This window comes from Morone saxatilis, unplaced genomic scaffold (genome assembly GCF_004916995.1).
Source record: "Morone saxatilis isolate NCDOM2014 unplaced genomic scaffold, NCSU_SB_2.0 Contig14, whole genome shotgun sequence".
NCBI lineage: Eukaryota > Metazoa > Chordata > Actinopteri > Moronidae > Morone > Morone saxatilis.
The window spans coordinates 7,661,580-7,675,746 of NW_023339696.1; the positions used below are offsets into that span (position 1 = coordinate 7,661,580).

At 43.4% G+C, this 14,167-nt stretch overlaps 1 protein-coding gene across 1 annotated transcript in view; it reads right to left on the reverse strand.

Annotated features, from left to right (window-relative positions):
* LOC118323097 (myosin-16-like) overlaps positions 1–14,167 on the reverse strand; it is a 20,363-nt gene that overhangs the window by 1,871 nt on the left and 4,325 nt on the right. The window contains exons 3-40 of the mRNA XM_035655020.1: positions 13,973–14,129; positions 13,466–13,493; positions 13,265–13,361; positions 13,045–13,137; positions 12,853–12,916; positions 12,564–12,662; positions 11,364–11,467; positions 11,054–11,192; positions 10,762–10,863; positions 10,495–10,661; positions 10,245–10,415; positions 9,932–10,108; positions 9,307–9,492; positions 8,756–8,843; positions 8,454–8,571; positions 8,093–8,213; positions 7,722–7,858; positions 7,497–7,578; positions 7,239–7,412; positions 6,053–6,133; positions 5,763–5,909; positions 5,573–5,677; positions 5,375–5,461; positions 5,125–5,270; positions 4,825–4,915; positions 4,454–4,510; positions 4,269–4,355; positions 3,942–4,187; positions 3,708–3,825; positions 3,480–3,607; positions 3,066–3,262; positions 2,802–2,934; positions 1,962–2,178; positions 1,737–1,873; positions 1,279–1,382; positions 654–846; positions 365–568; positions 55–180 (exon numbers count right to left, since the gene is read on the reverse strand). Coding sequence (XP_035510913.1) covers positions 55–180; positions 365–568; positions 654–846; positions 1,279–1,382; positions 1,737–1,873; positions 1,962–2,178; positions 2,802–2,934; positions 3,066–3,262; positions 3,480–3,607; positions 3,708–3,825; positions 3,942–4,187; positions 4,269–4,355; positions 4,454–4,510; positions 4,825–4,915; positions 5,125–5,270; positions 5,375–5,461; positions 5,573–5,677; positions 5,763–5,909; positions 6,053–6,133; positions 7,239–7,412; positions 7,497–7,578; positions 7,722–7,858; positions 8,093–8,213; positions 8,454–8,571; positions 8,756–8,843; positions 9,307–9,492; positions 9,932–10,108; positions 10,245–10,415; positions 10,495–10,661; positions 10,762–10,863; positions 11,054–11,192; positions 11,364–11,467; positions 12,564–12,662; positions 12,853–12,916; positions 13,045–13,137; positions 13,265–13,361; positions 13,466–13,493; positions 13,973–14,129 — 4,908 coding nt within the window. The remainder of the gene's footprint in view (positions 1–54; positions 181–364; positions 569–653; positions 847–1,278; positions 1,383–1,736; positions 1,874–1,961; positions 2,179–2,801; positions 2,935–3,065; positions 3,263–3,479; positions 3,608–3,707; positions 3,826–3,941; positions 4,188–4,268; positions 4,356–4,453; positions 4,511–4,824; positions 4,916–5,124; positions 5,271–5,374; positions 5,462–5,572; positions 5,678–5,762; positions 5,910–6,052; positions 6,134–7,238; positions 7,413–7,496; positions 7,579–7,721; positions 7,859–8,092; positions 8,214–8,453; positions 8,572–8,755; positions 8,844–9,306; positions 9,493–9,931; positions 10,109–10,244; positions 10,416–10,494; positions 10,662–10,761; positions 10,864–11,053; positions 11,193–11,363; positions 11,468–12,563; positions 12,663–12,852; positions 12,917–13,044; positions 13,138–13,264; positions 13,362–13,465; positions 13,494–13,972; positions 14,130–14,167) is intronic.

A 14,167-nucleotide genomic window follows, 5' to 3' on the forward strand; every position in this document is an offset into this window, starting at 1 on the left:
GTGTGGGTGGGTGGGTGGAGAGGGAGGGGGGTTATGTGTAGTCATGCAGCCTACATCAGTCACAGCCTTCTTGGCTCTCTCGTCAGCAGAGCGAAACTCTGAGATCAGCTCTTCATTCTCACTGGACAGTCGGGCAAGGTCGGCCTCCAGTTTTCTCTTCAGGATTGTCAGACTCTGGTTCTGGGGAAAGAAAATTTGAGATTATGTGATGATCCATTTGTCATCGGACATGTCAAAAGAAATCATTAAGAATCAAGAAAATGGGATTATAAAACCATAAGACAATCAACTCATCAAAACGTGCACTCCTGTGTGTGTGTGTGTCTCTGTATGGGACTCCGTGGTCTCCTGTGTAGCCATCTACCTGCATGCTGATCTCACTGAACCTCTCTGTTGTGTCCACCAACTCCTGCTCAATTTGTTTGCGGGCCCTCTCAGATGCTTCCAGGCCTCCTCTCAGCTCCTCCATCTCTGCCTGCATCAAGCACAGACGCCGCTCCTGGAGGCTGTACTTCTCCCGCAGCTCATCGTGCTGGCGGGCGTCCTCGTCCATCTGCACCTGCAGATCCTGGGTGAGACACAAGGGTTACTGTTGTAGTATTTTCAAACTACAAAGAAGTACTTTCTTACACCGCCTCAAATGAAACTCCTACTTTGATCTGCTGCTGCAGCTTCTTGAGGGTTTTGACCAACTCAGCATTGTTCCTGTTGGCATGCTCAAGCTGAATCTCCATTTCATTCAGGTCTCCCTCCATCTTCTTCTTCATCCTCAGAGCCTCAGCACGACCTTTGGCCTCTGCTTCCAGACTGGCCTGCAATGACTCCACTGCACGCGCATGGTTCTTTCTAGATGGCAGGTCATAGAAACACAGATACAGATTGTTAATCATGGTGATCAATCAAAATCTTGTTCTTTTCTTAAGTTCTCCTGCTGGACACAAGAGTCTCCCCTCACTTCACTGTAATAAAGTACCATTATCATCACAAGTGGAATGTTGCACAAATCGTGGCTTCAAGTTTCTACATCACACTTGAGAAAGTGAATGCAGGAGGGAATCCTTAATAACTGTGGAGAGACCCTTGTTGTTTGGAAAAGTCAGCACCCATCCCCACCCCAAAAACTGTCCTACGGTAATTATAAAGATTTACTTTTAGGTTAGACCCTTTACTTTGTAATGTTTGTCTTTTGTCTATGTGTGTGTCTATGAGTGTGTGTGAGTTTTTGGTGTGTGTATACAGTCTTTACGCATGCTTGTGACAGAATCTCTATTTTCTAACCTGGTGACTTCAAACTCCTCCTCTTTCTCGTGGATTCTGCGGTCGATGTCGGCCTTGACCTGAGCGAGCTCCAGCTGTACACGTACCAGCTTACCTTCCTCCACCTGGATAGGACACATACACATACAAACACACATTTTTACAACTGGAAAATTAAACTGGAAAAGACAATTCTGCTATGGACAGGAGCAAAAGTCCCTTGTTTGCTCCGACTTCCTCCATCAAATCCATCACAAGCTCTCTGGTGGACAACCTTCTGTGCTCTCTGCCACTAACACTGCAGGCATTAATGGCTGTCTTAATCATTTTTGATCATTTTCTCTTCAGAGCTTTGTTAAACAAATCCACCAGCAGCCAAACCTTATTTGAAATAATCTGTCAATATTTTTCTTAAATGGTTCTGCAGTCAGAACTCACGCATGCCAAGATTTCTGTTATCCAATAGAGGCTCTTTGTACCTCCAGTGAAGCTTCTGCCTCCTCCAGAGCCAGCTGCAGTTCCTCCTTCTCCACCTCCAGTTTTTTCTTCGCCTTCTGCAGCTCGTGGACGCTGCGGCCTCCTTCTCCAAGCTGGTCCACCAATTCCTTGATCTCCTCTGTGTGGAGAGAGGGCATGTTGTCAAGAAAACATGACAAGAATATACACGTGTAATCGCACTGTGCCACAGTGTCTGCAGCAGCTACCTGTGAGGGTTTTGTTTTCCTTGCGGACAGTTTCTATCTGATCCTGGCTCTCCTCGTAGACCGTCTTCAGCTTGTAGAGCTCAGTCATGTAGGAGCGGCTCTCCTTCTGGCTGTTGTCCAGTTCCAGTTGCAGCTCCTCGTTCTTCTGGCTCCACTCAGCCGCCAGTTTGTCGAAAACTCGCTGTTTTTTGTCCAGAGCTGCCGCTGCTGCAGTGGACTGGACACACAAACGCAGACAGAAATACATGTTTTGTGATCTCAGATTATATCTACACACTCACACATCTGTTTTTCTGTAGGTGCATTTGTTAAGTCCACCTTACAGCTAAAAGTATTAATTAGTTTACCTTTTTGTACTGATACATAGCTTTCCAAAAAAAGCTAAAAACTGAAAGAAAAATGCTGAATTTCTTTATCAGAAAGTATAGAATTGGTTGGGCAACTTAACTCCAAGTAATGCACGAAGCATCCCCATATCTGTTTGACTGTAGGTGGCCTTAAGCAGCATGTGTACAGGGCAAGGAAGCTTGAAAGGCACTTTAGCCATTGGTTAACAGCTGGTGCTTCAAGGTTTTTTTTTGTCCATTTAAGAACAGTATAACATTTTACCAACCAATTTTACCTTTTAGATTTTCAGGAAAGATACCAATGATACAATGACGTGGGTGGAGAGCAAATGTTAAAGAAGCCATCCTGGTTAACTGATTATTGGTTTCATATAGAGTTAAAATACAGTTGCTGGTTAAAGGCCTGAACTGAGCGGACTGTGTGTCCTATGTGTTGAGTTACAGACGTTCATTTCTCTGCATTCATTTGTCTGCATGCATGTGTGTGTGTTACCCTTTCCAGGTCTATGGTGAGGTCCTCCACCTCTCCCTGAAGTCTCTGCTTGACCTTCTCCAAGCTGGCCGCTCTGGCTTGAGCCGACTCCGCTGCCTCCTCAGCCTCCTGGAGACGCACTGCAAGTTTGCGCCTTAGGAAGAGTGGGTTGAGGTAGTGAGGGAGAGGCAACCGTGGGATTACATTAAAAGGTATCCAGACAACCACCATGTCATTTATTACTGATGTGTACAACCCTGTATTTTCCAGATCTATTCAACCTACTTGGTCTCCTCCAGCTCCTCAGTGCGGTGGATGGCGTCCGTCTCATACTTGCTCCTCCAGGTGGTGACGTCGGCGTTGAGCTTGGACACGAGGCGCTGCAGCTCCCCGCGGGCCTCTGACTCCTCCTCAAGCTGCTCTTTAAGCAGGGAGAGGTCATGACGGGCGTTGGCCAGGGCCACCACCGCTGTGTTACGACCCTGCGCAGAGGGAGAGAGGCAGGAGGTTTTACTGGAGGTCTCATAGTGATTTTATAGGCAAATTTTTAAAGGCAACAAAAAGAGAAAAAAACAGGACAGATAGTCACCCAGAGGTCAGAGGAAAGACAAACTGCTGTAGGTCCTGTGGCTCTCACCTTTGAAAATGTGTGAGTATCATGCACCCCCACTGGGTGTGTGTGTTTGTGGTGACTTGTACCTTGTTCTCCTCGTCCACCTGTCGCTTGAGTTCGTCGATCTGTAAGGTGAGGGTGGCCTTCAGCCTAGTCACCTGGTTCAGCTTACTCTGCACGTCCTCCAGCTCCCTGTTCAGGTCGTTGTTCTCCGCTACACACACATACACACACACAAGGAATTTTTTTTAATGTTTTTTTTTTTCATCTCCAAGCAACAGTGTGTGTGGGCCGCCATGTTTATGTGTTCTCACCGGTCAGATGGATTTTGGCGGTGCTGAGCTCAGTCTGAGTGCGTTCCATCTCAGCCAGGCGGGCGTTGGCCTCTGCCAGGTTGTCCTCCAGCTTATGAGCGTGGGCCTCAGAGTTCATCTACACATGTAAACGCACAAATACACACAGATGCAAAAGCAGAGAGTGTGTATGAGTTTATAATCAGGTATGATTTGTTTTCTTTGAGTTAACTGATTTTCCAAATACCTACACACCCTTGCTTTCTGAGTGACTTCCACAGTGACGTTGAGGTCTTCGATCTCTGCCTTCATGCTCTGTTTGTCCTTCTCCAGTTTCACTTTTAGCCTGGTCAGGTTCTCCAGCTGCTCGCCTAGCTCTGCCATCGCATCCGAGTGCTTCTTCCTCATGGCAGCCGCCGTGGCCTCTGATTGGAGTGCTGCCTCCTCCAGCTCCCGTCTCAGCTTCAGCAGGTCTGTCTCCCGCTTCCTGTTCTGCTCAATCTGAAAGAGTCACAGATAAAGTTAGAGAGGGTTTAAAAGGACAGAGGTCAAAGTTGATTGACAGCTGTCAGTCACACTCACCTGGGCGACGGTGGCTCCTCCCGCCTCTTCCAGCCTATCACTGAGGTCCTCTAGATCTCGTGATAGCTCTCCCCTCTGCTTCTCCACCTTTCAGAGAATTATACGTGTAAGTACAAAATTGTGGTGGTGCAGGTTTAAACTACAGTGGCCTGTTAAAACTAAGCTGTTGTAGTTTGAGTCTGTACCTTGGCTCTCATGGCTCGTTCAGCTTCAATCTCCTCCTCCAGCTCCTCAATACGGGCCTAAATGGAATCACACAAACAGCAATAAACTTGCATCATAAAACCATTTATCATCCGCCTTTACTTCTTCAACTCTCCCCTTTTTCAGACATTAGCACTAGAGGTAAGATCAAGAGGATCACCAAAGTCAGTAGAATTCATCCTCTGTGAAACATGAATGTCTGCACAAAATTTATTGTCAATCTACCAAACAGTTGTTGATATTTGTGGTGGTGGGCAGACTGACATTCGTTGAGGCACAGAAGAAGAAACAATTGAAATCAACTAGTGTAGTTCTCGGTAATAGAATCCTGCAGACTCCTCTGACTACAAACCTGGTGCTCTTTGAGTTTGCGGCTAAGCATGGAACTGAGAGCCTGTTCGTCCTCCAGCTTCGAGTTCATGTTGTTGATCTCAAAGTCTCTCCTGGATGAACACACAGAAAACACAACACAGCAGAGAAAGATGAGTGTGTAAGAGAGTGGGGAAACACACACAGATATATTGCTACTGTTCTGTATAAGAGTTTGTTTTGTATGTTATAAGGAAGTCAAGATACTTTTGAAACTTTAATGAACTTGCCAGCTTCAGTGTGTGGCTGTGTGTGTGTGGGTGGGGGTGTGTGTGTCTCTCACTTCTTGATGACCTCTTCCAGGTCGAGCTTAGCGTTCTCCATCTCATTCAGGTTCTCTATGGTCATCTTCAGGTCTCCCTCCGCCTTCCTCCTCGCTTTCTCCACCTCTGCCCTGATCCTCTTCTCCTGCTCCCAGCTGTCCTCCAGCTACACACACATACACACACACACAAACATCCAAACACTATTGCTGAATATATTCATCTGCAGGTTTCAAGAAGACAAATATTTCCGGTCTTTCTGTCTTGTACCTCATTCACTTGGCTGTTGAGCTTGCTGTTGGTCTTGGTCAGATGGATAACTTTGTCTTCTTCTGTTTGGAGATCGTCCAGAGTTTTCTGATTTAATTATAAAAATATATAACTTTCTCACTATTAAACTCATAAGCATAAAAAAATATTCTGTATGTCCATGCACGTTGTTCTGTGTGCATATCCATGTTTGTCTACCTGTTGTAGTTCTTCCAGAGCTCTCTTTTCCTTCTGCAGCCTGCCGATCTGGTCGTCTCGCTGGCTCAGGTCACCTGTCAGAGTTCGCACCCTAAAGTCCAGACCCTAAACACACCATTGGACATAATTCAGTGGTCATCTCTGACTTTGTCCATTACTCCAGATGTCTCCAGATCCTCCTCCTCTCTACCTGTTTCTCCTTCTCAGTCCGAGCCATTGTGGACTCCAAAGACTCCAGGTCTCTTTTCAGCTCAGTCAGTTCGCCCTCTAGCTGCCTCCTCTGACCATGGAGGGAGGCTGCGTTGCCTTCTTCTTCCTCCAGGCGCTCACGCAGATCCTACATTCACAGTTAAGACAGTTTTTCAGCAGTTTTTAGGACATACAACGTGTGTTGTATTACTACCATGTAACTACATGCTCAGATGGAATTTTACTGTTTACAAAGGTAAAATATGGTATGGTTTATTTATAACACATTACCTGCACTGACTCTTCCAGCTGGACCTTTTGGTGCATCAGCTGGGTGCAGCGCTCCTCAGCATCACCCAGGGTGTCCTGCTCCTGTGGGGAGACAAGGAGATAAGGTATGTGTGTATGTAGTGTGTCTTTGTTTATAACTATACAGGTGCACTGACAGAGGGTAGTTGTATCACTGGCTCTGTCTTGAGCTGGTGAACTCAAATGACAAGATCTAGATCTAAGTGTTTTTAAGGACATTTTAAGGACTTAAATACCCCAAAAGTATTTTATTAAAGTTCCCTTCCACTCAAAAAAAGTATTGATTGATCTTCACTGTGCAGAATGATGTATGTGCAGAGTTTGACAATAGAAGGATGTTTTCACATTCATCTGCTGAAAGTAGAAAGTTTCTCTGTGCTCATTGAAAATCAAATCAGAGCATGATTTTGATATTACAAGTAGTTTGGAAGTAATTTGTGGTCCAGTATGCAACTTATACAAGTGTGTTGTATACCACACACCAGTGCATAAGTATAGTGGAAATTATACAATAATACAATTATACAAACACCCATTATTGTTCCAAGACTATTGTATATGCCGTAATACATGTCTGAGGGTTATCTCTAAATTTCTAAGTCACAGTCTGTGCCTCTCATGTACTAAAATTACATTCAAGAACAGAGCTATGTGTGCTTATTTCTTTTAAATACCCAGCGATGTACAACATAAGGTTGTTTAACAACACCTACCATTGTTCTGAAGTATAAAGTATTGCCTCAATATCAAAGACAGCGGTAAGTGTTGTTTCAATATCTTCTGGATTTTTCAAAGATCATATTTATTTTTTGAAAAACTGATTGTTGGGGCAGTGACTCAAATGTTATGGTAATACATGAGAGACTCAAAACGGGGGCTCAAGATTTCTGTGACCCTTTAAACTAAAGAAAAACCAAATGTACATGACAAGCAGAGGATTTTACCCTGATGCTTCAATCTTTCTTTGAGTGCTTGCCAGAAGAAGTATTCTGACCTCATGTTTTAATTACTGCACATAAAGATTTTGCCAATAGACTGCAATCTCAGGGCAACTCTCAGTAAGAGAGCAGACCACGCTGTTCCACATATGTCTGAAAATCTTCTGAATGTAACATAAATACACACAGTCATCAGCTGAGTACACTACTGTGTGCAGATGTGCACTTACTGCAGCCAGCGCCAGGGCGAGGTCGTTCTTCTCCTGTGACAGAGTGACCGTCTTCCCCTCCAGATCTTTGATTTTGCCCTCCAGCTCCTTAACTTTCTCCACTGCCGCCCTCAGCTCCTCTTCCTTAGCCTTGAAGGTCTCCTCCTGACGGGCGACCATCAGCAGGGGCTTCACCTGCAGGAGGCAAGGCAGGACGTATGATGATGAGTGATGATAATGATTTATTAACTGAGATGAGATTAAACATCTGCATGTTACCTTATTGTAGAGTTTCCACCAGCCCCAGAAGCGTAACTGAAGGAACTTCCTCACGTTGCGCTGGATGGCCATCAATGCAATTCTGCATCGCACACACACACACAAATGCAGAAAAACTGTAAGTACTCACAAGCATTCAGTGAATACTACGTCTCTTTGACCTAGCTGTCTTACAGGTAAACACATTTTGTGCACGTACACACAGAAACACAGGCACACACTGACCGTCTGTCCACCATCTTCTTAAACTCGATCCTCATTAGAGTTCCTCTGAGTTGAGCCTGCAGCATGGTGATGATCTTTGCCAGCCGCTCGTCACGCATGTCCTCCAGCTTCGCCAGGACACCTGCACGGAAAAACACCTGGAGAGGAAACACAGAGAGGGGAAAGAGGGGAGAACAGGAGGGGTTAGAAAAAGAGAAAAACATGATTAAAGCCTTTTATCAGCAGTATGCTCTCATTTGTGAACACACGATTCACAGTCTTTCCAAAATTAAAATATAAGTTCTAATATGTTGATATTATTATCAATATATGTTGATATGTATGTGCTGAATAAGAGCTGTTGTTTTAGATAAGGCTGAACAGTGGTGCACCTTGGTGTGGCCGATGCGATACTCCATATTATCCAAGCTAACTGAACTCAGGAGGAGCTCAGAGGCCTTCTTGTTGTCAACAAATCCCTTAGGGATGACGCTGGGGTTGAGGATATAGTACCTAGAAGACATTAGGCAGAGGGACAGAAGGAAAAAAGGGGAATAGGGAGGAAATGGCAAGTAAAATTATGAAAAGTGAGGGTAGACAAAGTCAAAACAGGAGAATGAGAATGAAATGCAGGAGTTTTACGGGGGCAAAAGGAGACAATCATGAGGTGGAGGAACATCAGGATCATGGTTTTGGTGAAATGTGACTGTTAAATTAACATGGAGATGAATAAAGAAATAATGGGAGTCAGACCTTTGTTTGAATTCTGGGTACTGTAGTCTGTTGGGGAATCCTTTCCTGCAGATACGGATGCCCTCCAGCACACCGTTACAGGCCAACTGGTGCAGGATCAGATGGTTATCTGTCACACCTTCACAGCATGAAAGAGAGAAGAGGTGATCATCAACACCAAGAAGTTCAAGTAGATAATGAATATTTTACCAATGTCTCAAAAAGAATATATTTCTTAATATAGTGACCACATTTCACAGTTTGAGACAGATTATGTGATTGACAGTGAGCCTCAAATACAAACAGTGGCTCCACGCACTCACCTGACTTCTTGAACTCATTAGGCACGATGCAGCGGACGAAGTGGGGAGCAGTGCTTCGCAGGGTGCTCATTAGCTTGTTCAGTTGTTCCTGTTATATAAATAATTAAACATACCAGTGAGATTCTGAGCATGTTGCAGTAATCTTAAAAGTGTCTTTGTACTTGTATCTACGTACTTCAGATCAATGGCTTGATCCTCATTTCTGTTTGGTTAAGTAAACCATACTTTTGTTTATAAAATGTTTTAAAAATTTATAAAGTTGTTTGCAAGCCAACACAAGAACAGGTTAATTAAAATAATGTTTTATTTAATGACCATAATGGTTAATTTTGTTGTTGTCTAATGGGTAGATCTGTTTATCTTTCAATAAATATATTAAACACAGGAATGTAAGATACTGTAATGTTAGTAATTAACAGTATAGAATGGAAACGTAAAAAGTATTCTGATTGCTTTTCAACTACAGTCAGATTGTAGCATGTATAGAACACTGTATGAAGTTGTGTGTGTGTTTGTGTGTGTGTGGGTGTGTGTGTGTGTGTGTGAGTTACCCTGTAGAAGTTGGAGACAGTTTGAAAGGAGGACCCTTTCTTCTGTTTCTTGGTCCCTGCAGCGGCCTCCTCCTCTTTGAAGAGCACAGCCAGCAGAGGCATGGAGGACTTCTGGAAGAGTCCCACCACTGTCTCATTCAGAGGGTCTTTGTTCTTCTCCAGCCAGCCAGCAATGTTGTAGCCCACCTGTGAGAGGCACAAACAACTAAATGACACCTGTACAATAAAAGTCACAGAACTAACTTTAAAATCAGAGATCTCAGTGACTTTGTTGACAGAGGTACACAAAATTGCAGATAATTAGAAGCTAACATTTCTTCTCAGATAAAAGAGAAACAAGACTGAATAAGATAAGGCTATGCAACGCCCGACTAAAGATTTACTTAGCTGAGTAGTAGTTGTTCATTCAGGCCAATACTCTACTCATTAGTACTATTAATTTAATTATTTAAATATATTTATTTTTTATCAGCATTCATTATTCTTTTAACTATCATCCTAACACAAACACACACACACACACACACACACACACACATACTCTTTCCCATCCCTACGGAGGGATTTGTGTAGTTTCTGGCTTCTAACATCTCCATGTGAAATGCTACAACGAACCAGTACTCACAGTGCCGGCATAGTGCACCAGTTCAAAGTGGGCCTCGGGTCCTTTCTTCCCCCCTTTCGGCTTGAGGAAGTTGGAGGACTTGCCTAGGTGGTTGTCATACAGAGCTGTTTTGAAGGTCACGTCTGTCGCCTTTGGAAACACACACTGTTCCTCCAGGATGGAGAAAACTCCCATTGGCTAGAGAGGAGACACAGAGAAAGAGTTGGAAATAGAAAAGAATGGAGACCATGTCCATGCTTGTGCAGTTAATGCTACTGTGTGTGTGTGTGTGTGTGTGTGTGTGTGTGTGTGTGTGTGTGTGTTTGTGAGTTACCCTCTCCAGCAGGTCGATGCAGGCCTGCAGGTCCAGGCCGAAGTCGATGAAGACCCAGTCGATGCCCTCCTTCTTGTACTCTTCTTGTTCCAGCACAAACATGTGGTGGTTGAAGAACTGCTGCAGCTTCTCATTGGTGAAGTTGATGCACAGCTGCTCAAAGCTATTGTGCTGGAGAAGAAAAGCAGGGTTAGGTCATGGGAGGATGAGAAGACATGATCATACCTTACTAAATCTTTTCAAATCTCACCTCAAAGATCTCAAACCCAGCAATGTCCAGCACTCCTATGAAGTACTGCCGCTGCATCTTGGTGTCCAGGGTCCTATTGATGCGGGTCACCATCCACTTGAACATGCGGTCGTAGATGGCCTTTGCCAGGGCGCCGATGGAATACACACACTGGTCCTGGTTCTGACCTGATATTTCAAGTTCAAATGTTAATAACTGTAGACGAGTGTATTGTCTGTAGGTGTTGAAAAGAAAATGTTAATCATCTTAATAACATCTTTGCAATACCTTTGGTCACAAACTCATTTCCAACCTTGACCCGGGGCCGCGTTATGCCCTTCTGCAGCTCCCCAGAGCTGATAGCCATGAGATGGGCGACTTTGTCAGCCACTTTAGGAAAGTAAGGAAGAAGGGGGACAAGAAATCAACAACATTATTTCAACAATGTCTTTTAACACATGCTGAAAAATGGGCCAGAACGCACAAATGAGATAGGGACAGATGAAAGGTTGTAGAAAAAAGAAAAACATGAGCTGGGACACCAGAATGAGAGAGAGGGAGCGAGGTGGACTTTTTATACCCTCAGCGGAATCCACATCAGCCTGTTCCTCTCTGGCTTTCTGTTTGAACTTCATGTTGCCGAAGTGCATTATGCCTCCAGTCAGCTTGTACACGCTCATCTTCTCCTCAGGAGTGAAGCCCAGGACATCAAAGGCTTCCTGTGGACACACAAGCATGGAGAGAGGTAGAGTATCAGAGGAGAGTTACACAAAGAGAAGCAACAGCACCATCAACAGGCGAAGGAATGTACATGATTGGTCATGCAAAGAAGTATGTCGGGCTTCAAATCAAAGCACAACATGAATAACACAGAAAAACTATAAACTCACATCAGTGAGCAGCAGTTCCTCCCCATCATCCATGTTGTCCACCACAGTGACTCCCTGACACACCCACACATACTGTTTGGGGTCTGGACTCAGCAGCAGAGCCTCTGGAAGACATAGAGTCAAATAAATAAAGACAGTAATTATTACATGAAAGCAAATCCCACTGTTTAATACTGGATATCATTCATTATTACCAACAGAGAGGATCATATCGACCAGTGGTTGCCGGCCTTCTTTGCCCCACAGCCCTGTCAGATTAACTACCAGTCATATCCAAAGGTGTTCAATTGAATTGATTTTGAACTGTTTAACTTTAGCACCGATCATATATTACCTGCACTATTTCTTCACAGTGTTGAACTGTCAATATTCAGGTGAATATTGAGTGAAGAAGTCCTATATGAAGTCATACTGCTGATTCATACTCGTATGCGTAGTTACTATTAGTGGCACAAGCTACATTTTTCTACTACTTAACTATTACAACTGTTTATCTATTACTTTTAGGTTTTTCACCCATCTATTCCTCTACCTTAAGCTTTTTTTTTTTTTTTTAACCATTCTACTACTTTTAGCTAACTTTCTTTAGCTAAGCCCAGGCATCACTTTTAGCTTTTTCAACCAACTACTTTTAGCTAGGTACTTTAACAAGTTGTCTTTAACATACTTTTACCTACCGTTATTTCAACAAATTATCCACTAGATTTTTCACCATCTATCTACTACATTTAGCTAACTAAGTTATTTAGCTGTTTTTAATGTAGGCCTACTTTTATTTATCTTTATCTTTAACAATTTATCCGCTATAGTTTACTATTTTAACTGTTTATCCATTACTTTTAGCTTTCTGATTTATCCATTACTTCTAGCCTTTTCACCATTTGCTAACTTATCTTTCCTGTGCTCTCAATAGCAGTAAGTAGTCTACTGATGTAGACTATGTTATTGATTGCAGGTTTAATATTGAAGAATGGACTTTTATGTAAAAGAATATGGCCTCTGTAAAAGACCACTTTTCTTCCTTTGACAAATGCAGACGTGGGAAACTATTTTTGGTGTTTAAAAGAAAAGGAAACCCTGAGCTGATGGGAAAACAATAAGGTGTCTCCAGCAGTAAAAGGGATTTCTAGCTTGTAATTTCTGCTGACATTCAATTCAATTCCATATTAACTGGTGACATTGCAGCTTTATCTGTCTCACCAATGAGCTCTGGCTTCCTTCCGGACAGGAGTTGGTAGAAGATGTGGTATCCTCTCTCAGCAGCCTGCTGGGAAATCACTCTTGACTTCTCCAGCAGATCTGAAAACATCAGAAAGAAACATCACAGACACAACAAGACAAACAATGTTTAAGGATAGTAATTGTGTTTCTTTTACAGCTAACGATTTTTCATGATAATATCTTTTTTCATGAAACATAGCATGTAAAACAAAGATTTGGTATTTTACCATAGTGCACGTATACAAAGTAATAAAAGAAATCCACTCACAAGACTCAATGTCAGCACCAGCCAGCTTAGCTGTCGGCCCAAAGTGGATGCGGATGAACTTTCCCTAAAACAACATAGACATTATTCTGGTGTCAATTATATACATATATTATTTTGTTGACAATTTTTATTTAATTTTACATAGACATTAATTATTTAATTTGATGATCTTTTTTGGATATGTGTCCATACAAAGCGTGAGGAGTTGTTGTTCCTGATGGTCTTGGCGTTGCCAAATGCCTCCAGCACTGGGTTAGCCTGGATGATCTGGTCTTCCAGAGAGCCCTGAGAGGAGATGAGAGGAGAGGAGAGGAGAGGAGAGGGGAGGAGAGGAGAGAAAATTACATGATTTTGTGGGACAACAAAAGCAGCATGTAATATCCTGTCCACACACACACAAACACACACTTGCCTTGGAGTCGGAAGCTTTGCTTCCAGATGCTCCAACATTGGCAAAGTACTGGATGACCTTCTTAGTGTTTTCAGTCTTGCCAGCACCAGATTCTCCACTGGAGGAAACAAATAAGGAATTAATAATAGCGAGAGGCTACAGGCTACAACAATTTAATTTGATTTGTAAAACAAACAAACAAACAAACAAAAACATCCTTACGTGATCAGCATAGACTGGTTCTCATGCTCTGCAATAATGGAACATAAAGAGGGCAGAGGAGAGGAACAGAGAGAGGGTGAGAGAGATGAAAATAATTACTGCTGATTTCCCTCTGAGCAGATCACAGGACCACTGATGTTCTCTGTCAGCAGTACCAACAGCACAGACAGCTGTCAGCTCTCCCCTGATGCCATATAATGGCTTCAAATATTTTTCTACTCCCTGAACAAATCCTCACATGCCACACTGACTACACAACAACCCCCCAGCAACTGCCCCACTCCCTCTTTCCACATAAAGAACAGTGTAATGACTTTCAAGCAACTCCTCTCGAGGGGGTCCTCCCAAATCACCACATACCACTTGCATGTTTCCTTCTCCTCTTTGCCAACTTTACCCCCCTCCTCTCACCCATCAATGACCTACGACTGACTGAAATTTCTTCCTTCGCTCTCTGTGAAAATCCCATGTTTGATTCTCGACGCCCCGCCATCGCCCTCTCCTCACCCATCAGCATGTCGTGGTAGGCGTTGTCAGAGATGGAGAAGAGGTGAGGAGGAACTTCGTTGCGTTTCTTCCCCTTGTATACCTGGGCCACTTTGGCGCCATAGATGGGCAGCCATTTGTATGGGTTGATCGTCACACAGAAGAGGCCTGAGTAGGTCTAGAAGTGGAAGGGGACATGTAATTTAGTGTGAAGGA